At 34.7% G+C, this 23,394-nt stretch overlaps 1 protein-coding gene across 3 annotated transcripts in view; it reads left to right on the forward strand.

The window, feature by feature from the left end:
• The first annotated feature begins 3,486 nt into the window (after nt 1-3,486).
• LOC150100846 (histone-lysine N-methyltransferase EHMT1-like) overlaps nt 3,487-23,394 on the forward strand; it is a 416,509-nt gene continuing 396,601 nt past the window's right edge. For 2 of the 3 annotated variants that reach the window (XM_090401402.1, XM_090401404.1), the window contains exons 1-3: nt 3,487-3,631; nt 7,547-7,752; nt 12,235-14,328. In XM_090401402.1, coding sequence (XP_090257528.1) covers nt 12,300-14,328 — 2,029 coding nt within the window. In that variant the 5' untranslated portion in view covers nt 3,487-3,631; nt 7,547-7,752; nt 12,235-12,299. Of the gene's footprint in view, nt 3,632-3,823; nt 4,073-7,546; nt 7,753-12,234; nt 14,329-23,394 lie in introns of those variants that run through there. The other variant, XM_090401403.1, reaches the window with a different exon arrangement.

The following is a 23,394-nucleotide window of genomic DNA, read 5'->3' on the forward strand; positions in this document are numbered from 1 at the left end:
AATCAACTACAACCCAGTGCCATAGATGCCAGAAGATTGGGCATGTACAACGATGCTGCAAGGCTGAGTTTCGTTGCGTGAAATGTGGTGGCAAACATGCATCAAATGAATGCCATAAACCTCGTACACTTCCATCAAAGTGTGCAAACTGCGGAGGTCCACACCCTGCAAACTATAGGGGCTGTATAGCATTTCCCCAAAACCAAATGATAAAACTCAAAACCAGTAAACCTCTTCAAGAACAAGCGTCCTCCCATCAAACCATAGTCTCCGCAACGGATGGAAGATCGTATGCTGAAGTTACAAGATCAACCTTCCAAAAAGACCCAAAACCAAAGCAGTCACAGCAAACCAACAAACCTATTCTACTGAACATAACAAGCCACTTAGGTGAAATGCTTGCTGAACTCCAACAAACCAACCCAACTCAAGAAGACAAGGATATCATCTTAAGGCATACACAATCACTCTTTATGGAAATTCTTAATGGATAAGTCTAAAAGAAAACCGAAATCGTTACAAATTGTTTCATGGAACGCAAATGGTTTATCTATCAAATTACAGGAGCTGCAGGAGTTTGCAGCAGAAACCCAAGCAGACATCATCCTCATAAATGAAACTCATCTTCGTCCAAGTAACAAAATCAGAATCAACGGCTATATCACTTATTGTACAGACAGATGCTTTGCTAGAGGTGGAGGCACTGCCATCTTTGTGAAAAGAAACATAAAACATAATTCAATAGCAGAACCCCAAACAGAACACATGGAAACTACAGGAATAGAAATACATATGGAAAACACAAGCAGCATTACGATATATGCAGCCTACAACCTCCCCAAATAAAAAACTCCTTGAATCTGACTTAGATGTGATACTAAATACAGGCAGAGCAGTGATTATAGCCGGAGATTTTAATTCCAAACATTCAGTCTGGAACAGCAGAAACTCAAATATTAACGGAAGAATACTCAATTCTTACACCACTTCAAGAAATATAACAGTAATAGGACCCACTGAACCTACACATTACGGAGCTACCGGATGTCCTGATGTACTAGATATAGCTATATTAAAAAACATAGCGCACAGCTATCAGATACAAGCAATCAACGACTTAAGTTCTGATCATAACCCCATCATATTACAACTAGGCACCATACAAGATTTAACAGAAAACACCACCACGTTTATAAATTGGAAACAACTTCCCTCAGCTTTCCAGGAAAACCTTGGTCCAATACCGCATATAACATCTGCCGAAGATGTAGAAAAAGCAGTGAAGACTCTTGAAAAACAACTGCTGACAGCTATAACACAGGTAACAAATATAACCAAATTTACACTATCAAATAAACTTCCAGAGGACATAAAACGTCTTATCCAAGAGAAAAACAGATTAAGAAGACAATATCAGAGAACAATGGACCCAGCGGATAAACAAGCAGTGAACAGAGCAACAAACCAGGTTCGATATGCCCTAAAGGACCACCGTAACCAACTTTGAAATAACAAAATTCTCCAATTAAACACAGAGGATCAATCAATATGGAAAATGATGAAATCATTCCGTTCAAAGCGTTTTACATTTCCTTCAATCCAAGGTGAATCTAATGTTGTCTACAACGACTAGGAAAAAGTTGAAGCATTTGCTGACAGTTTAGAAAAACAATGCAGCCCCAATTATATCAATACAGATATAAATTTCATAAGTAAAATTCACACCCAAGTGCGTAAAATAACTCAAAATGCCTCAATCCAATCCGATAACAAATCGGTGTCACCAACAGAAGTATATGAGATTTTAAGAAAACTAAATAACAAAAAGGCTCCGGGTCCAGATGGAATAACAAACAAGGCACTCAAGTTACTTCCCCGCAAAGGGGTTATGCATCTAGTAGCCATCATTAATGCCATCCTCCTGCTAAATTATTTCCCACAGCGATGGAAAATTTTCCTAATTCCCAAACCTGGAAAAAATACACAGTTTCCTGAAAATTACAGACCAATCAGCCTTCTTTCATGCATAGATAAGATAGCCGAACGTGCTATTCTCACACGGATTCAAGAGGCAACAGATATCAACCATATAATTCAAGATGAACAATTCGGCTTTAGGAAATATCACTCCACAACGCTACAAATTTACAGAGTTATCGAACATATAACCCAAGGGTATGAATGGCACCAACACTCTGGCGCAGTTTTCTTAGACATCACTCAGGCATTTGATAGAGTGTGGCATCATGGACTAATTTTTAAACTACACGAAGTTGGTATTTCATTGGCACCAGTTCTACTTATCAAATCATTTCTAAATAACAGAAAATTTAAAATAAAACTCAACGGTATCAGATCCACAGAGAGGAGAATCACGGCCGGAGTCCTTCAAGGGTCTCTGCTATCTCCCCTACTCTTCTCCATATACATGGCAGATCTCCCCAAACTGTCTCCAGCTATCACCGCTCTGTATGCCGACGACACAATTATTATAGCCAGATCCCACCGTCCACACCTGGCCACAATCAAGCTGCAAAGAGCAGTCAATGAATTGGAGGATTGGTACACCAAGTGGCGTATCGCAATTAATCCAAACAAAAGCTCTGCAGTACTTTTCACCAGACGTAAAGCAGAACCGAATACGAGCATACAAATGTTTGGTAAAATCATCCCTTGGCGCAATTCTACAAAATATCTGGGAATTCATCTTGATAGACGTCTAAACTTTAATTCACATATGGATAGTGTTGCCACTAAGACAAGTCAGACTATAGCACAGCTATATCCACTTTTGAATAAGAACAGCTTCCTAAGCATAAACAACAAAATCCTCCTTTTCAAATCGGTAATCAGACCGCAACTAACTTACGCCTCTCCAACGTGGGGTCACACGACTAAAAGCAACATCAACAGACTGCAGATAATACAGAATAAATGCCTAAGACTGGCATTTAATGCCCCATGGTTCATCGGAAACATTCAGTTACATCAAGAAGCAAATCTTCCAGATATTAAGACCTACATGACAAGCATTGCAGAGAAATTCTTCACAATCACGGATAATCACCCAAATCAGCTAGTTCGACAGGCAGCGGACTATAAGCCCTCAGATCGTTTCAAACATAAAAAACCGAAATCCTCCATCGCAAGAGAAAGCTGATACAGCCTCAATGCTCACCATGAGCGGGTAAATTACCCACAATAATCTCATCACCCACAATCTAAAATCCAGATGAAGGGATAAAGAGTGAAAGACTCAGTCCATCAACCAATTAAGTTCAAAGTTCAAACACACACACACACACACACACACACTTGTAATGTGTATGTGTACTGATACACACTTCTTGAGAACACAGGGAAATTTCAATACGTTAACTGAAATAGGGAAAGTTCCTGGAAGGGTTGACAACCTAGTATGGGTAGTCCTTTATTTATTTCATTTTAAAGTTTTTTTTTTTTGTTCGTTTTTTAGTGACTGTGGATTCGGATATAATCATGTTTGGATAAATATTTGTCATAAATATACACATGTAGAGCTGTTAAAGATAATTTACTTTATGTTGAAGGTACCAATACTGGCGAAGAGATGAGCAGTGATGCTGTTTACTGATTTCTAGCGGGCTAACAAGTAAGTTAAAGAATAGTGATCATTCTTATGAGCTTTTTTTATTGTAGAAGTGAACATCATTTATTTATGTATTTAATATGTTCGCGATTGATACTACATTAAGTTCATGTGAATGAAAGAGCGTTAATTTATACTTAATCAGAAGTTATATTACTCGTTTAAAAACTAAAGCTTATGAAATCTTTCGGGTTTTGAATTCTGTCGAATGTGCAGACCTTTGGGTATCGTTATACACTTAGGATGAAAGACAAGTTGGTTTTGGTTCAGTTAGATATTTTTACATCAGCAACCTTATTCAGTGCTGGTGTTTATCAGCGCGGCTTGCCATGTTCATGACCTGTTTATCGCTAAGGTAAAATGACCATCTTCGTTGACTAGAACTACAGCCAGCTCTTGCCTGACCATGCTGTAAAATGCAAAACTTCAGTGGCTGTCTTTTGTGTATGTATGCCAGTATAATATAACGATATTATAAAATTACGATGATTTCAGAATGATTGGCATCTCTGGAATTGAAAATTTCGTGCTTAATACATTTTCCTGGGTTGTGAATAACCAGGTATATTTTTGAGACTTGACTGCTGCAAAAAATATATATATATATATATATATATATATATATATATATATATATATATACATCAATTTCTTTAAAAGCCATTCACTTATGAGAAATTGAATAATCAGTTATTTCGTAACTAACACAATGAACTTTAAAATAACAAATTTGATTAGCAAAACTTAATGAAACATTAAGCTAGCCATATTACCAGCCCTCAAAGCAAATATTATTACATGACACCTCCAAGGGGTCATTGTAATTTGACATCTGGCATCTGTCCTATTACTTAATCCTTAAACAGCACTACTACCATCAATACGAACCATCTAATATCTACAAACAACAATAATGGTATTTGTTTATAAATTGCATGTGTTCTCATGGCTGATTTGTCAACATATGGAATGAAAAACCTGAGTTTCCAGGAAAAACAATACAAAACCAAAAAAAAACCCCATCTACCTCCAAATGATATTTACTAACTTGCCTTCAGTTGGAAAAAGCTCATATAAAGATTCCTCTCAACATGATGAGAATTGAATTTGGACATTTTCCAATCAAAGGATATTATTCCTGATGTTCTTCCAGCAAATCTAATGAATGTTTATTTTGAAGTATATGGTGACAATACCTGAACATTCTTGTGAAGAAAGATAATAATTTTGTAGAGCCATCAAATTTTAATTTCTGAATTGGTACTGAAATAGTAGTCAGTATAAAAATGAAATATAACACAGTCAGGATTTGGAATTATGATGAGCTGGAGTTATAAATTTAAAATACGGAACAGTAAAATGTGAACACAATCAAATTAAACATAAGATTATGGAATATCAGGACTTCTTGTTCCTAGTGTTTTTATGCATTTTATATTCAGACTTCCATAATCTCACGTGTAATTTGATTATATTTATAACTTATTGTTCCATATTTCTGATTTCTTTTTTTCCTATTATGTATTATGAATCTTCATATTTATATTATATTTCATCTGTATACTGAATTTGGCCTAATTATAAATTCAGTGTCAGAGAACCCGTTCAGAAGTTAATATGCCTCTACAAAATAATTATTTTTATTCCCAAAGATGTTTAGTAATGTCTCTCTATTAATATATCTCTGAAGTTGGTAGATTTAGTTAGTAATAGGGGTATCTCTGTGTTTCAATAATTTTTTGCTAGTCAAGTTTAGCATCTTAAAGATGCTAATTGAATATTATTTTCAGAAATCCTAATTTTTCCACAAAAGAGCTCATTTTTCCAACAGTTAATCCATGCTGGTTATTTTACATTAATGAGCAATATTTACTAATATTGTTTTTCACAGAGAGTGCAGATAGTGCTTCCTCACTATCCCCGTTCTCTGAATTATTTTGAATAGGCTTCTTAACTCTACTCCCTGTAATTCAGAAATCTTCCTATTTTCACTGTACTACAATTGACACCTTCCTTGGTTAGCACATGGTCCAAGCTACTTAGACACATCCCACATACAAATCATCTTATAAATCTACCACAGAATCTGAAACTAACAGTTGCCATATCTTCTTGATATCTTAGTCCTCATTATTCTCTCCTGTTCGTTTTTCTGTTCACTGTTGTGAATTGACTTGCATAGTCAGTTGCATCTCTATAAAAATTGAGTTATCAAAACTTTATTCAGCTGATTCAGAAATGTTTGACAACAGATGACTTTAATCTCTTTAAAACAACAAACCAAAAAAAGAAAAAAAAGATAACTTGATCAAAAAAAAAAGTTTAAATTTAACAATACAGCTGATACCACTTAAATATATAAATTCAAGTGGTTATCAAAACTAGCATCTCTCTCTCTCTCTCTATTAAAGAATATTTCTGTTTTTCCAATCCAGCCTGGTTGTCTGAGTGTTTCGTGTACCTGCTCTCCAATCAACAGGTTGCTGGTTTGAATCCCAATCCTGCTATGGGCCTGAATGTTTGTGATTGTCTTGGTGGGAGATTTTTATCAGTGATGTGAGACCACCACCCTGCTTATTGGAGGTCTCAAGTGGCTTGAAAAAGTTCCATTTTTGGTCTCTAAAAGCAGCATTTTCAGACTGCAAAAATAAATAAAAATACAAAAAAAAAATATAATAATAATTACTGTAATTAATAAAAAGAGTAAACAGATCCTCAGCTCACTCACTGTACTAATGTACCATAGGCTTATAACCAGTGGTGAGCTATGGAAATTTTAACATAGGGCTTGCATCGTCGATTGAGCAAAAAAAAAAAAAGAAGCCTAACTTAACCCTTATAATACTTATATTGCGACTTTGTAGAGCTTCTGACAGATATGATAATTCCTGTAGGATATCAATCGTTAATGCTAGATCTTTTAAAAATTCCAAATTGAGAAGTCGGTTTAAAAAGCCCCTATATTTATCGTTCGATGCAAAATGCTTTCATAAAGCTGGATAATTTCTCCACACAGCAAGAGCCATTCATAAACTGCAAGCTGCCCATCATGGTCCAAACACACGGCCGATCTTTAAAATTTCGATACCAAGGTCTTTTGCAATCGTATTTAATTCTCATTGATTTTTTGGTGATTGATGATAAAAAGCATATAATTTATCCATAAATATTTCAAAATGATTTTTTTCTTTAATGTTTTTTTATCGAATCGTCTAATGCTAAGTGTAAACGATGAGAGCAATGCCAAATCACAATGTTGGGAAAGTTTTGTAGAAGTTTGATTGCAACACGTGATTTGTTCCCTAACACTAGCTCCATCAGAACAAAATGCAATGAAAAGATTTTTTATATAGTTATCAGAAAATCCATATGAATTTAAAGTAGCAATTACAGTAGCATGTATATATATTCCACAGTGGTATTTTCTAGTCCTAGAAGATTATTAAACAAGAAGAACAAGGGGTTCGCAAATTTGAGAAAAATTTAACAAAGTGCTCGTGCGAGCCCATTATAGCTCACCACTGCTTATGACCTTTTGTGAGTGGGAACCACATTAAAACAAAAAAAAACAAGCTTGGATGTAGAAATACAGTGCATGGCCACAAACTTTATTAAGCAATAAACAGAGTGGTCCTCTGAATGGAGGTATCATATTATTACCTACCTAATTTGTCTCAATAGTAAATTTGTATTTATGCACGCGCGCGCACACACACACACACACACACACACACACACACACACACACACACACACACCAGGGGCATGCATTCCAAGTGTGTGCTACACACTTGGAATACACCCAGAAAATTCATGAAGAAATTATTTTTGAAATTTTATTTATTTATTAAATCAATTTATTTTTATTTATATCAGTTATTTATTTGACAAATATTGACGAACTGTTATTAATTTCAGGACATTACAGTTTAACTGTAAGGCAAGCATTGCACTGAAGAAGACCTCGACTAATCATATATGAAGAGAGTACTGTAATTCCTAATGTGGAACCTGTGACGAAGCATCTGCATGAATTTTTAACAGCTGAAGGGTGAGCAGAGACTAAGCAGAACACTTGCTGATGCATTTGTATGGGAATTAAAGGTGTGCAGGCTCTCAATAGTGTGAGTAACTTAGTTCTACTCAGTAAATTATCTGCAGCCAAGAAGTGTGGTTAGTTATTCCTTGTGGTTTCTTGTTAGATAACTGTATTTTTTTTTTTTTAATGACATTGATTTTTATCCTTCTCAGCAAATTGAAATAGTGTTGAAAATATTTTGTGTACACTGTTTTTAAATTAAGAATATGAGATCAAGGTAAATGTTGAATATGGTAAAAAAAATTCCTCTCTTCTAAATTTACAAATTTGTATAAATAGAACAGTTTTTTCTTAATCAAGTAAGTTTTTATACAAATGTAATTATTTTTTAATAATCTTACCTTACTGTAGCACAATGGAATACTCATACAATGGCTTCCTACAAAGTAAGCTAACGTATAGCGCTTGCAGGTATCCCGTCAATGAATTGATAAAATTTCTTTCTCAAATAATTGTTTCACACAGAATTTATGATATGGCTGGGGATATTGAGCAGGAACTTATTTTAAGACTTCAGACATGTGATGAGTACGCTTTACAATTAGATGAGACAACAGATATTGCAAATCTATCAATTTTATTATTTTTTGTTCGTTATTACTACAATAATTCTGTTATGAAAATTTACAAAATAATACAACAGAAGAAATGATATTTAAATGTATCGATGTTTTTATGAAGACTTGTGGAATAAGTTGGAAGAAATGGGTATATGTAGTGATGGTGCAAAATCAGTGGTAGGACTGTGAAAGGGGCAGTAACACAAATTAAAAATGTTACTAAAACATGTATGAGTAGTTACTGCATTCTTCATAGACATGCACTGATTGCTTGAAATATTCCTTCATCTTTAAAATGTATTTTAGATGAAGCAGCAAAAATTATTAACTTCATGAAAGTGTGACTGCTAAAAACATGAATATTCAAAGTTTATATATGTGAAGATATTGGTAGCCAACATCATCTTTGCTGGCACACACTGAAATTAGATGGCTGTTGTGGTAGATCTCTTGTCAGATTGTTTGAATTATAAGAATAGCTCTAAATAGTCTTATACAATGACAAATTTCTATTAGCAGATTGCTTATTTTTGGTTGAGTCAAATTGCTTATCTCGCAGATATATTCAAAAATTGAATGAGGTTTCTTTCTTCCTTCAAGGAAAAAATGTAAATATTTTCAACACAAAAGATAAATTACAATCATTATTATGAAAGTTACAATACTGGATCATGGCTTTTGAAAAAAAATAATTTAGATACCTTTCCAACTTTAAATGACATTTTACAGGACGTGGTAAATTATTTGTCATCTAAAATCAATAAATGTGGTATTAAATGAATAGTTTCCTCTACTAAAAGATGACAATAACAATTGGGTTTTCAGTCCTTTCAACGTTAAAGAAAAACAGAGAAACTGTACTTCAGAATATGAAAATTTCGTCAACCTGACATCAAACACCCAAATAAAAGTTAAATTTAATGAAGTTTCATTAAATGAGTTTTGGTGTGATTTAATAGAAGAATATCCAAATCTGTTCAGAAAAGCAATTTGTTGTTTGTTGCTGTTTAGTAACACATTTGTTCGAAAGCGGAATTTCGCTCGACACTGCGACAAAAACAAAATATAGGAGTAAGTTGGATGCTACTCCTGATACTAGAATTCATCTGTCCACAATTAAACCAAGTTTTGAAAGAATATTGAAAGAAAAGAAGTTTAATTCTTCACTTACAGGGTGTTCGGGATAAATTTGACAGTTTCGTAAGGAAAAAGAAAATCTTCTTTGTATCTATTAAATTTAATGAATTGACAAAAAAACATTACAGGCAGAGTTAATTACAATACTATCAACAAGATTTACTCAAAATAACCACCATTAGTATCAATCACAGCTTCAATTCTGCTTCGAAACCTCGAACAAGCTGATGCTACAGTCTCCCTGGGAAGGGCCGCAAAAACTGTTTTAATTTTATCCATTAACTGGGCTTTTGTATTACTGGAAGTGCGATTGGTGTCTTTTTCAACTGCGCCCCATACAAAATAATCCATGGGGTTAAGGTCTGGGGAGTTTGGAGGCCAAACATTTGGACTGGTGAAGTCGTAGAAATTTTCAGACAACCATTTTTGACTTTTCCCAGAGGTGTGGCAAGGGGCCGAATCCTGCTGCCATACATACGGCCTACCATTGGCTACCCTTGTTATCCAGGGCTTGACTACAGTTAGCAACTCCACGAACAAAGCCCGAATTCCAATGCCAGGGTTCTTCAACACCTGTTCCTGCAGATTTGCGAGGAATTCTGCTGTACGAACGCAATCAGATCGTCTGCTAGGGATCTTTCTTCTTGCTACATCCTCGTAGTCACCATTGCAAGTCTCTAGTTCATGCCTGATTGTTTTTACTGTATTCAGGGAGCATTGGGCAGCAGTCGTAATATCCTTATTTTGATGGCGGGCACGAATCATCATGATACAAGTTATTCTCTTCCATGATTCAGGTGGGTTCCAGTTATCCATCCTTTCTGACATCTTGTATATGAATGAAGAAGGGTCCAAACTTTTAAATGAAGAGAAGTGTGTGTTAATACATGTAACTTACGGAAAGATATAATTAATTATAAATATGTCAAATTTATCCCGAACACCCTGTAATTACCAGTTTGAATTAATGATATCTGCTTTTCCATTAGTAATCTGTTTGTTTGTTTTATTGTATTTTCAATAAATTATTTTGATTTGTTTTATTTATTTGGAACCCTGATAGTTATTAAAAATTGTCAGTGTTCCAAAATTTTTTTTATCAAGGTGAAAAGGGTTTCACAATTAAAATAAGTTGAACCACTGCTCTAGAGATTAATGTACTTTCTCACCAAGCCAACCCCCCCCCCCTTCTGATTTGAGCAGATGTTTGGATCAGGAGAATGGAAACTGGAATTAAACCAGTTTCATTTTCCTGGTGGAAAGAAGGAAGAAACCATAGAGGTCATGTTATTTGGCACCATTGTATTGTCAGAAGATAAAAAAGAGATTGGCTTTGGTGACGGTTGTTTTTTAGCAAAGGAAACTTGGATTAGGTTTCTTATTAATTGAGAACAGCTGATATAAGTACTATATTTGGAGGGAGAAATGGTTAAGAAAAGCTGAAACGTATTAGAAAGATGGCAAGGGTTATTTATTCTGGTGGATGTTTAGGACATTATGCTAGATCATTGCTAATGGTAAATACCTCGGCATCTCTTCTAGATGCTGAAGTATTTGATTAGTGGTGCTGAAGGTAAACCAGTATGTGTTGGATGAAATCCCCAATGAAGATAATTTCACTTTTTGGATATTTGGAGTGTAGAAAAATTGAACTTCATTGATGATGAGAGAGTGATAATGATGGTAAATGAACTCTTCAAAATGCAGCAAGGAACAAAGAGGGAATTATAGGTTTTGTATTCTCTGATGTGGAATGTCAGATCTTATAAATGTACATTTACTATCCTTTTAAAAGAATCATTTAATGTAGTTTAGATAGTTGAAGTGACCATAGTGAGTATTGGGATCGCCAGTTCATGTTTTTGTTAGAAAAGACAGTGTTTAGATGACTGCATGTGATGGTAGATTGAACATTTTATAATGATTCCAAATTTGTAATCTCACAAAGGATAAGCATAAATCTAGAAAACTTAATCTATTTACTAAGAAAAATTTAGTTACTTATCCAGGAATACATGGGGAAGGAGATTTCCAGTATTTCATGCAGTGGGATGTGGGTAGTCCATACACTATATTAGATGTTAAAAACTCCCTCCGCCTAAAAAATTTAAAATAAAACCTGCTCAGGTAAGGTCTGGATTTTTTGATGACTAATTCCTTTGAAATCAGCTGTCCTTAAAACACAAATTTCTAATTCACCAATGAAGTACACATGATATGAAAAGATATTTTGTTGAAACCTTAAGGTTTCAGTGATAGTCTGAAAGTCTTTTCATGATTAAAACATAATGCTTGCTATTGACTGCATCACTAAAGAAAACAGTAAAGATTATTTTTCACATTACTACATGCTATACTTCATCTTTTGTATGTATCTGATACCAGTTTTCTTAATTTTATGACAGAGGCATTTCATAGTGGCTAGTCAGAAACTTTGTTTTCATATTTCTTTTCAAGTTGGTCTTGTCTGATGGCATTTTAACTTGTCCTGAGACAATTTTTCAGAATGAAACCATCTTTACCAAAGCTTATACACTAATTTTGAGGTAGAAATAAGTGACCATGGCTAGGGAGTTGTATTTCTTTTTAAAAGGATTTTTAAAAAATTTTTTTTATTTTAAAGTCTAATAGCTTGTAATTGAAATGCAGTGTACATAACACATTTGTTATGTACACTGTGCTAGGAACATAATAGGTAGTATTCAACATAATGTAACCCAGATTCTTAGGTTTTGTTTTCATTTGAATACACTATATTTGTACTAATTGTATCTGCAGATATTTATAATTTTGTGTCCTTTATTTTTTAGATATACTGAAGAAGCTTTCTATGTTGGTCATAATGACTTGAAGCAGTATTTCATAACAAAGTCAAATGGATCAAGTAAAGAATGATACTGTTGAGGAAGAATGTTCTTTATCCCAGGACTCCTACACGATGAATGAGTCAGATGTGTTTCGCAAAACTTTATCTCGTTTATCTGCATCCTTAGAAATAGGAACATCTTTAGCAAATGAGGAACCTAGAAATCAAGCACAAAAATCATTCATTGAAACTACAGCGGATTTCCTTGAAGATATAAGTAGTCAGTCTTTTCCTAGTACAGCAGAGCAGCAGGAAAACTTGAATGCATTTACTCCTCAGCAAATGAACATATCAGATAATCTAGGACTAATCGGGAGCAATAAATTAGAAATTAATGCAGATATAATGAAATCATGTTTAAAGTTTGATAATTCTGTAAGTAGTGAAAATTTAACATCTATTACAACAGAAAATCTTCAGTTAAGTGAATCTACTAGTGATAAGACTAAACAGGTTTCTGAAAATTCTTCAGGAAGAACTTCTGTTAGTGACAACCTCTTTCCCAAAATAAAGCAAGAAGGACGTGCTAAAATGTCGGCGTTATGTAAAGGTGATCCTAAACGTAGTGAAGCTCAACTGAAAATGGTGATGAAGAAAGATTCTAGTGTTTCATCCCAAGCATCTAAATCTGGCAGTTCTGAATCATTAAGTTCACCAAGACTGAGTCCTGTTGGCATGCCACTTGCCAAAATGGCAAATTTGAAAAATGTTCTTAGTTCTGTTATGAAAACTTCAATTAGTCAGGTTTTAAGGAATAAAATTGATGCCTCAGAAGTTAAAACTCAGAACACTGATAAAGGACAGTGTGAAACTTCCATGCCAAATGAAACATGCCAAGAAACTATGCCTTCTCTAACAAATGCAAATTCTCCATACGATGCTAAAGAAGCTTCTGACACTGTTTTAGAAAATATCACTGATGATGGACTTCCAGTATTAAAAGATGAAAATATTTCTGAAACTGATTGCTTATCAAGGGGTGGTGACTCAGAAGATTCAAATAATGCGTTTTCAGCACAACGATCAAACAAAGCTAGAAAAAGTGGGCAACTAAGGTCTGCCAAGGCAACCTCCTCAACAGCAACTCCATCTCCAGTTATAAAAAATCAAACAGCAGCCCAAACCATGAAAAGTAAAAGACATAAGCGAAGATTTTTTAAAGGTGCAACTTACAATTTATATTTAAGTCCTGCTAAGAAAAGAAAAAGAAATACAAAAAAGGCACTTGATATTAGTGGTAAAGATGACGAGTTAAGTATTGCAGGCACAGAAACTGGAAGCTTTGTTGATTCTGATGAAAATAGTCTTGTTAGTGAAGAAGGATATACACCATCAGAGAGGTCTTTTCTTGAAGAAGATGTGAACAATGAAGCTCATACATCATCATCATCTCTTATAGTTAAAAAGATCACAGATTCTTCTACTCATAAACAAACAGCTCAGGCTATTCTTGATTCTCAGCAAAAAGCAGATTCTGAATCTGTTATAAAAGAGCAAACAGAAGTTGAAGCAATAAACAAAGCTGCAGAAGAAGGAGAAGAAGAGAGCAAAGCTGAAGATAATAGTGATAATCAGACACTAAATGAAGATAATCCATTGGAGAATAATTTTTCTCAGGTTCAGGTTGAAGTACTTGATAATGAGGAATCTAAAAATGAGAATATTTTAGAAGAAACACACTTGGCTGAACCTGCTTATACGCATGTGAAAGAGGAGACAGAAACAGTAGATGATATTTCTCATACACCTGCTGACGTTATTAATGATATATTGCAAACTATGGAGGAAATGGGTGATAACACAGTTTGCTTTCAGGAATCTGTTGATAAAGATAATGTTAAAGATTCACAAGAAGAAAGTAATTTAAAAGAAGAAAAATCTGTTTCCTTGAAAGATGGGGAAGAAAATGCATTGGATAATGCAGTGAAACATGAAGATACTGATTCTAAAATGGATTACTATCCTTCTGAAGAGAAGAATAATGAAAACTTGGAAATACAGTATCCTGAAGCATCTGTGCACCAGGAAGTTGAAAATGGTATGTTATTATTATACACAAAGCAAGACTAGTTTAGTAGCATTTTGCTACATTAGAAACTTTGGTAGCCCATTTTGTGTGTGTGTGTATATATGTGTATGTGTTAATGCAAATTGAAAAATGTGGTACTGTCAGTATTTTGTACTCTAAGTATTTCCTTACACTCAGATACATAACAGACTGCCAAACCCTCATCTTCCTGGAGCACCTTAACAATAATGTAAACCAATTTATGAGCTATATGATATCTGTGTTACAGTGAGTTACATGACAAGTCAAATGGAAACTATTTGTATTTGACTTGTCATGTAATCAGTTAACCACTCCAGAGATACTGGTAAATTGATATTAAACACATCAGTCTTTGCATCACTTTTACAATGGGATTATCATACATTCTTTCCATTTCTGTATGATCTTTCTTGAGTTGAAACTCTGAATTACACAAATATGTCAAGAGTCTAGCTATTGCTGCTGAACATTCCTTTAGCATATGTACTGGTGTCCCATTTCTTATTGCCAAATTCTTATCCAGGTTATGCAAAAGAACCTCTTTCTTGTGTGCCTCTTTCTTGTGTCTAACTCTTCATCCAACCTAGTTGAAGCATTATGCTCTGTTACATATACCAGGTTGATATGTCTTGGTGAAACTCATTAATTGAACAATTATATATGCTTCTCACACAAGGATACTTATCTGCTTTCAGTAAAGTTATTCTTCCACATTCATTCTTTTACTTGCAGCATAATGATAAAATTCTTTTGGGTTGCCTTTATCTTGCACAGCCAATTTCTTTTCATACTTAACTTTCCATACCACCTATGTAATGGGATTATCATACATTCTTTCCATTTCTGTGTGACTTCTCTGCCCTGTGCTTTATAGATTTCATAATGCCTCATACTCTTATTCTCACATTCTTTTCACATCTATCTTTCTTATGGATCTCTTGCTTAATAAGGTTGCACATCCCTTTCACTCATGCCTTATTTGTTATTTGAACTCTAGAGACACATTCAGATACTGCATTATTTAAGTATCTAAGCTTCCCATCCACTGATGTAACCTAAGATGGTATTCTCCTGGGTTTGTCATAATTTCCAACTTTGTAGTTTGAAATGTAACCTGTCCTAATTGAAATATCCATATACTTAGCCACTTCTCAGGTTAGTATGGCATGGTCAGTGTCACTAGCTGCTGGCAAAACAGGCACATCTTAACTCAGATCCCTTCTGATGATATGATCCAATTTAACACTTTTGGCCTTGAGTTACTCCTTTCATATGTTGCTTGAGAAAGTTGTCTTGCAACAGTTCTAATTCTCCTTCATTCTTATGAGTTTTCTCTGCTACTCAGTCAGAGTTCAGATAATTTAAGTCATCCATAATGATACTCGTTTAGTATGCTTTAGGATAATTTGATGAATGATACATTTCTTCATCCCCATTAACTGAACTAAGAGGACTGTAGAGCACTCCACCATATATTTTATCTTATTAGCATCCACTTTACACCAGCTAGCCTCAAACTACTACATGGGACATTATTACCATTATTGCTTTAATGAGCTTCTATCCTGTATATACTAATAACAATATATGATAGATCATTTGGAAAAATTTGATATTTGCAAAATTTTTGCTTATGTTTCACATGCACTTTTGTGTAAAAACGGAACAACAATTATACAAATAACAGAAAAATTCTAAAGTGTCACCATTCATAGTAGCTATAATATGGTAACAGAAACAGCCAACATTTTCCAAACATTAAATAAATAAATATATATATATATATATATAATTAAACAATTAGGAAAGATTAACTGATTGAAAAAAGTTCTATCCTCTGTAAAGGAGATAAATGTAGACCATTGGACCTGTTTGAGTTTGGGCAAATGAAGTAATGTTTCACAACTTTCCATATGAAGATGTTCCATGAGAAGCAGGCTCATATGTTTCTTATGAATATCAACCAGGCATAGAGTTCTCTTATTTCCAGAGAACTCTGTGCCTGGTGGAGATGGCATGTTCAACAAGCCCTTATTTCGATTTCATGGCTCCTGGTACTTGATATAAAACTTGTTATTTGTGACAAATAAAAGCAAATCTTCTAGTGGAGGAAGCTTGTTTTACAAGAGAAAACATGATTTTTCTGACATGAAGAAAGGTCACCAAAATATTCGGAGGTTTCAAATTTTTTGCAGTATGTTTAGAAATTCCTTACCTAAGGAAGTTGAATAAGAGTGATTTTGTGAATCTCTTGAGCAGAAGAGGCAGGGATTCTGTAGCTGCTGAATGATTTATTTGATGAAGACCTTACTGAAACTATTTGATAAGAGATTGACTTAATATGTTGCAATTTGTTTTGTAAAAGTTCATCAAAAACAGAGTGGGCACAATGTATTAAGATTTAGATAAATCCAGTTTTATTTGACTAGGTTGATAGCATGATTCTGCATGGATATAGCAGCCTGTCTGAGTCTTCTTTGAAATGTTGAAAATTGTGTGCTGCCATTAGGTTAATAAAGAATTAATACACCCATCCAAAAAAAAAAATAAACATTAGATTGTCTTCTTTATTCAAAGTGAACTGAATTCTGGAATGAACTGCATTTATTTTGGATAGAAATTGTAAATCAGAATAACTTGAAATCCGAATTTCAAAAGTCGACATATCACTCATATGTGAGAAGAACAACATGACACAAAAAATAAAATTTTTCAAAAAAAGAGTGAAAGTTTTTGAATCAATATAATTGCTCAGTACTCTTTTAAAAATTACTGTTTATTATGGGGAAATTCTGAGAAAGTAACTTATGTCATTCTTCCAGTAAGAAGTTCCTTTTCAATTTCTGCAGATAACTCGAAAACAATTTTTTTTTTTTTTTAGTTATATCATTCCTCTTGCACCAAAACCTACACACTGGTATACATACAGGGTGGTCCAAAACGTACTTACCAAATTTAATGCTGTATTATTCCTGAACGAAGAGGCATATGAATCTCATCCAAAGTGTATTAAGGTCTACATCTTATGTCATTTATATTACATGTTCAATATGCTTACCTTCAACCTTCCGCAATCGTCTTGCAAAATTGTACACCACCTTATGGAGGATGTCTGTTGGAATAGCCAAGATTTCACGCTCAATAAGATGACTATAGCTCCTCCAAAGTCTTTGGATTGTTCTGATACACTTTGTCTTTGAGATGTCCCCATTAAAAAAATCCAAAGGATTTGAAGTCTGCTGAATAAGGTGGCCAGTCAATTCCGCTTCCGTATTGCTTTGGATAATCCAAAGCAATGACATTCCCATGGAAATGTTCATTCAGAAGCTGGAAAATGGATCCTGTGCGATGGGAATGAGTCTTGCATGAAAAAGTGACCTATGAGGCCAGAACCATAGAAGCCCTGAAGGAAAGGAATAAAATTGTTCCAATCAAGTTTCGATACCTCAGTGCAGATACGGTCCCCTCAGTATCTGAACTGAGGTCCAAAACAGGTCCAAAAATGCCAACTTTTCACAAGGCACACCACACAGATTTAAACTTGGTAGGTACATTTTGGGCCACCCTGTATTATGTATACCAGCGTGTAGGTTTTGGTGAAATATTGTCGGGGAGACATCTTTCAAAAGTGGTCCATAAAATAGTTGGTGTGGAACCTCCTGCCCCTTTCATTGCTGTGTCTTCAATCTGTTAGTAAAATTTGTTTCGAAAGGTGAAATGGATATTCAGAGTAAAGTTTCACAAATTAGATGGAAATTCTTGCTGGAGTAATTTGATTGGAGTCATTGTTTATTAACAATTAATTACAAAGTAGTTATTAGTAAACAATTACTAACTAAAAATGACAAAGTACAATTCTTATTTTTAAAGTCTAAAGTGTTTTTAATATAAGTTGAAGATTTTAACTGGAACTAGAAATGAAATAGTTCCATTTCTGTACTGAAGATGCCTGTAAAACAGGTAGATATTTTACAATTAAATATCAAGACTTTCCATGAGTTTCCATCTTTCATTAGGTAGTGGTATGCTTACTCATGATATTCCAGTTTTAATACAGACTCCTGTCACCTAATGTTGGCAGCACTTTTCAATCTCCAGACACACTCCAAAAGTCCAAACCTAAAGTGTGCATGTCCAGCTCTTCACCAGATTCACAATCATGCTCATTGACATTCAAACCATTATCATATTTCCATACTTAGCAGAACTCTCACACATTTTCAGTGTTCCTTCCTTGATTATCTAGTTTCCTTGACACACTACATTCGGTCTTGTCCCAATACATAATTTTTTGAGTCTCCTGATGCCAGATTTATTAATTTTATTTATTTTTGCTTTGTGTAAACATCCTCAAACTCTCGTTACTAAAGTTGAAATATTACCACTGCCACTAGTAAAAAGACAAGGAAATGGTGTGGAACCCCCTGCCTCTCTCTCTCTCCTTAGCCACTGTGATTATTTCTCCAAACCAAAAAATAGGCAGAAAACTAACAAAAATGTGGCTAGTGATCATTTCTTAAACCTATATCAAATAATTGTCAAAGATCATATTTATTTTGTTTTTATTGAAAAAAAATTAAAGCATGGCTCTAGCAGATTACACATCTTGGCTGTCAGTGTGCTTCATTTTTGGGCAGTTATGGTGTATATCAGCTGTTAATGTAATTACTGTGCTGCTTTGTTTTCTTCCTTTTCCACACATATACTGACAAATTCCACTGTTATTATGGATCAAATTGATTATAACAGAAAAATGAATAATCTTAAAGACCTCTCTACTTTTCATATTATAGATTAGGATCCTATAAAATCTCAGAAGAAAAGGGATCTATAAATTATTTAAAAGCATTCATTCTTAGCCCAAAGAGATTATCAAAAAATTTAAATCATATCATGTCACCCCATATATGTGGGGTCCTCAAAATTCACAAAGCTAATATTCCCCCTTTGTCCGATAGTAGGTAGCATAGACAGCCCTACCTACAAATTGGCTAAACATTTATTCAAATGGCTTCCCCTCCTCATAGGCATTTCCCTATCATCTATTAAAAATTCTCTTCACTTTAAATCATTAATGGAAAAAAAAAAAATTCTGACCTCGTCAGCTTCTAACATCAGGATCGCTTTATAAATTTGCTGTTCACTAATGTATATTATTCAAGCAACCCCCCCACCACCACCACCACTGTCGCTGCTGGAAATAACTGAATTATTGAGATTCACCATGTATTCAGCTCACTTATGGAAAGAAAAATATATAAACAGCTGAATGGGATTGCCTCCCCCCCCCAACTTTTGACAAAATGTTCCATGGAACATTTTAAAAACTAAACACCCAGCACAACCACACTTAAACTAGTATTTTGGCTGTGCTATGTTAATGATATGTTTTTGCTATTTGGCTGCATGGTCCAGACAAATCAGATATATTTTTAGTGCATCTTAACAGCCAACATCCTGAAATAAACTTCACCATAAAAAAAAAAAAAAGAAAGTAACAGTTGTCTACCCTTTCTAGATACACTAATGACATGACTTCCTAATAGCTTATCTTTTTCCATTTACAGAAGACCTACTCATACAGAAAGGTATTTAAGCATTCACACTACCACCCTTCCCAGCAGTATGGCATCCTCAAATACTGACTCACCAAGTTATTTATTCAAATGACACAGTCCTTGAAACTGAGCCCAGATACCTTTGCAACACCTTTTTTACCAATGGCTACAATAACCCTATAAAATAGATAAAACACTGCATTGCAATCCCTGTTCCTACCTGCAACTAGCACAAGATCACAGCAAAATTGTTCTCATCATATATATATTAAGGGTACATAAAAAACATCCAATGTTCTTTGCAAATATGATCTCTATGCCACTTTCAAACCTCTCATTCAGCTTCCTCTCTTCATCCATTCTCCTAAAGACTAAAGGTCAACTTCATCCTCTTACACATCCTGGAGTGTATAAAGTTCTTTGTGCTTACTTTGGATGACTGGTAGTTCAGTTAACATCTGAAGAAAACACAAAATTACACTTGCTATCATCTGGAAGCACTATTATGAATATCAATGATACTGAAGCCTTTTCATGTGTGGCTTTTATACTAACAACTCTCCTGACCTTGATGGTATTTCACCAGTTGAACTAAAAGCTTATGCTCTACAACTAAACTTGTCTTTTGTCATCTTTACAAGTCATCATACTTGTTTGGCATCTGTCCAGCATCTTATCATGTTTCTATCCTGCCTGTTCCCAAAAAGGAAGTTAATCAGCCATCAAACTATTATCTTGTGGCTCTCACTTCAGTACTATCAAGAATAAGGGAAAAGGTACAGCAACCCAACTTCTTTACTACTTGGAGACTCTTAGTTACTTTGTGATCATGAATATGGATTCTGCCATGTCTGCTTTACAGTGAACCTCCTAGTTTTTGACAGCTCGTCAAATTGTGGGTAAGGTAATCTAGGATATGTGCTGTGAAACAAATTCACATTTCTCTTGTTATTTATAAAGCATATCATCGAGTCCAGCACATTGTGGCCTTCTTATGGTATTCCTCCCTACTCTTTGTGAATGGATCACAAAATTTCTCTCTAGTTGTTCATTGCAGGTCATTGGATGGTTTCCACTCATCAGATTTTTCAATCAGTGTTGGAGTATCCCAGGCCTCATGTTTTCACCTTTGCTCTTCCCCTTATACATATCAGTGATCTTTCTTCTAGCTATTTGTAGCTTTGCAGATGACAGTAGCCTCCATTCCTCTTCAATTTATAAACCTTGAAGCATTCAGAGGATCTAACTTCAAGATCTTCTATAACCATGCCTTTAAATACCAATCTCCTTTCCATTCTCAAGTGGGATTGGGATGAGGATAACCTGGTGAGTTTTAATGATACCAAAACACAATTCTTAATTTTGGTTGCATTAAGATTATGCTTCATTTCTCTCACTTGTAAAAGACAATATTCTGCTTACAGCTACGATCATTTCTCTCCTCTTGGGTTGACTTTCACATCTAGTCCATCCTGGCACAAGCACATTCTTTTCATCCTCCAGAAATCTTGGTATCCTTTTTCATTCTAAACAATGCGTCTCTTCTGCTCAACTCTTGACAATTAATAAATCCCAAATCCACCTGAACTTAGAATATTGTTCTCACATTTGAGGTGGTGCACCTGAAATCTCCCTTGCAATGTATGCAGAAGAGTTATTCACTTAATAGATGATCCATGTCTCACTGACTCTGACTTCTTCCAGTCCCTTTCCCATAGATTCTCTGTTGATTCTATAAGTACAGTCATCCTTCGACTTACGTCCGTTTGAAGATACATCTGTGATCCCATAATGGAATAAATAACATTTTCAACTATACTTTTGAACAAGATGTAAGTGAGTGTAAAGTAAAAAGGTTTTTATTTAGCAACAATGCAGTGACAACAGTGCATTCAGCAGCAGCTTCCCTCGGCATGTGGCTTTAACAGTTCCTCTGTTGATTTTGTGTTTGAAAAATAGGTTATTTGTGTTTTTATCATTAAATATATTAAATAATGAAATATTAAGTATATTTTGTGGAACATGGCCCTACACAACCAATTAAAAAACTTAGTGAAGAATCACAGAAAAAGAGCGAGCAATTGATCTTGAAATGAAGTTGCAAGTGATGAAGCAACGACAAGGTCCTATCGGTGATTGGAAAAACTACTTCCATCATGCATAGAGGACCTGAACCAAAAGCGCATACTTCTTAGCACTATGACCATTAGCACTAAGTCTCTCTTCAACATGTTGAAGGAAAAAACAAGACCCGATTATGAATTTAATGCTTCTTCAGGCTAGTTCATGAGATTCAAGCAGCGTTTTGCACTGCATAATGTGAAATCTGCAAGTTTCAATGAGGAGGCTGCTGAGGAGTTTGTGAAATTCGATAAAATTATTACGGAGGACAATTATTGCTACAGTAAATATTTAATGATAATTATAAAATTATCACTAAGGCAGAAGCATTAGCAAGGTCATCTCCTCTTATAGGAGCGGCCAAACGGTGTGCCACCTTTTTATTAAATTACTCTGGATTTAGAGAAAGATGTTGAAAGTTTATTTTTCACTTGGTCAGACTATAATAAATTTAGTTTAATCCTTTATCCAAGTGTATGCAAACAATGCTTCTGCCTTGGTATCTCCACTTGGGCCTGGCTCCCACTGAAGAGATCTCAATAAAGGTCAAAACTAGTCTGGGTATTGGCCCTTCCCTTAATGCATAACATTATACATATCTGCAAGGAGATGTGTTTTGCATTATGGGAGATACTGAGATAGGAGTGTTGGTAGCTTGCTCCACCTTTGCAAGGAGTGGCCCGGTGTTGTACCACTTTACCCCAGTCCTGAAGATACTTTTAGGTGCAAACTTTGTTTTCACACACTTCGATAAAGGATTAAACTAAATTTATTATAGTCTAACCAAGTGAAAAATAAACTTTCAATAATGTTTCTCCCTTCAAGTGCTACTTCATTGATCCAACTGATGGATCAGGGAGTTCTTGTAGTGTTTAAGGCTTATTATCTACGGAGAACTTTTTTCACAAGACATTTCTACTACTGCAGGAAATGACCAGACTCATGCAATTTTGGAAAGCATTCAATATTTATCATGCTATTAAAAATATTGCTGTAGTTTGGGACGAAGTGATCTCTCAATGTATGAGAGATCCTTATATCTCTTGGCATATGAAAAAGACATTAAAAAGGTTTGTGCACAATTTTGGAAGTTTTGAAAAAAAAATGAAGACCTTTGCAAATTGAGTGAAGAAATAGTGGGCTAGCAAGCAATCTGAATCTCAAAGTGATGATGACGACATAGTTCAACTCATAGAAATTGCCTCTGAAGAGTTGACCAGTGAAGAATTGGTCGAACTGGAGGAAGAATGGGAAGAGGAAAAAGAGAAACAAGAAGAGGTAGTTAAACAATTCACAGTGAAGGGTCTTGCAGAAATATTCTCTGCAGTTAGCGATGTTCTCAAAATGGTTGAAGACATGGACGCCAATGTTGAAT

This window comes from Typopeltis vanoorti, chromosome 12 (genome assembly GCF_054136105.1).
Source record: "Typopeltis vanoorti isolate ZY-2024b chromosome 12, IOZ_Tvanoo_1.0, whole genome shotgun sequence".
NCBI lineage: Eukaryota > Metazoa > Arthropoda > Arachnida > Uropygi > Thelyphonidae > Typopeltis > Typopeltis vanoorti.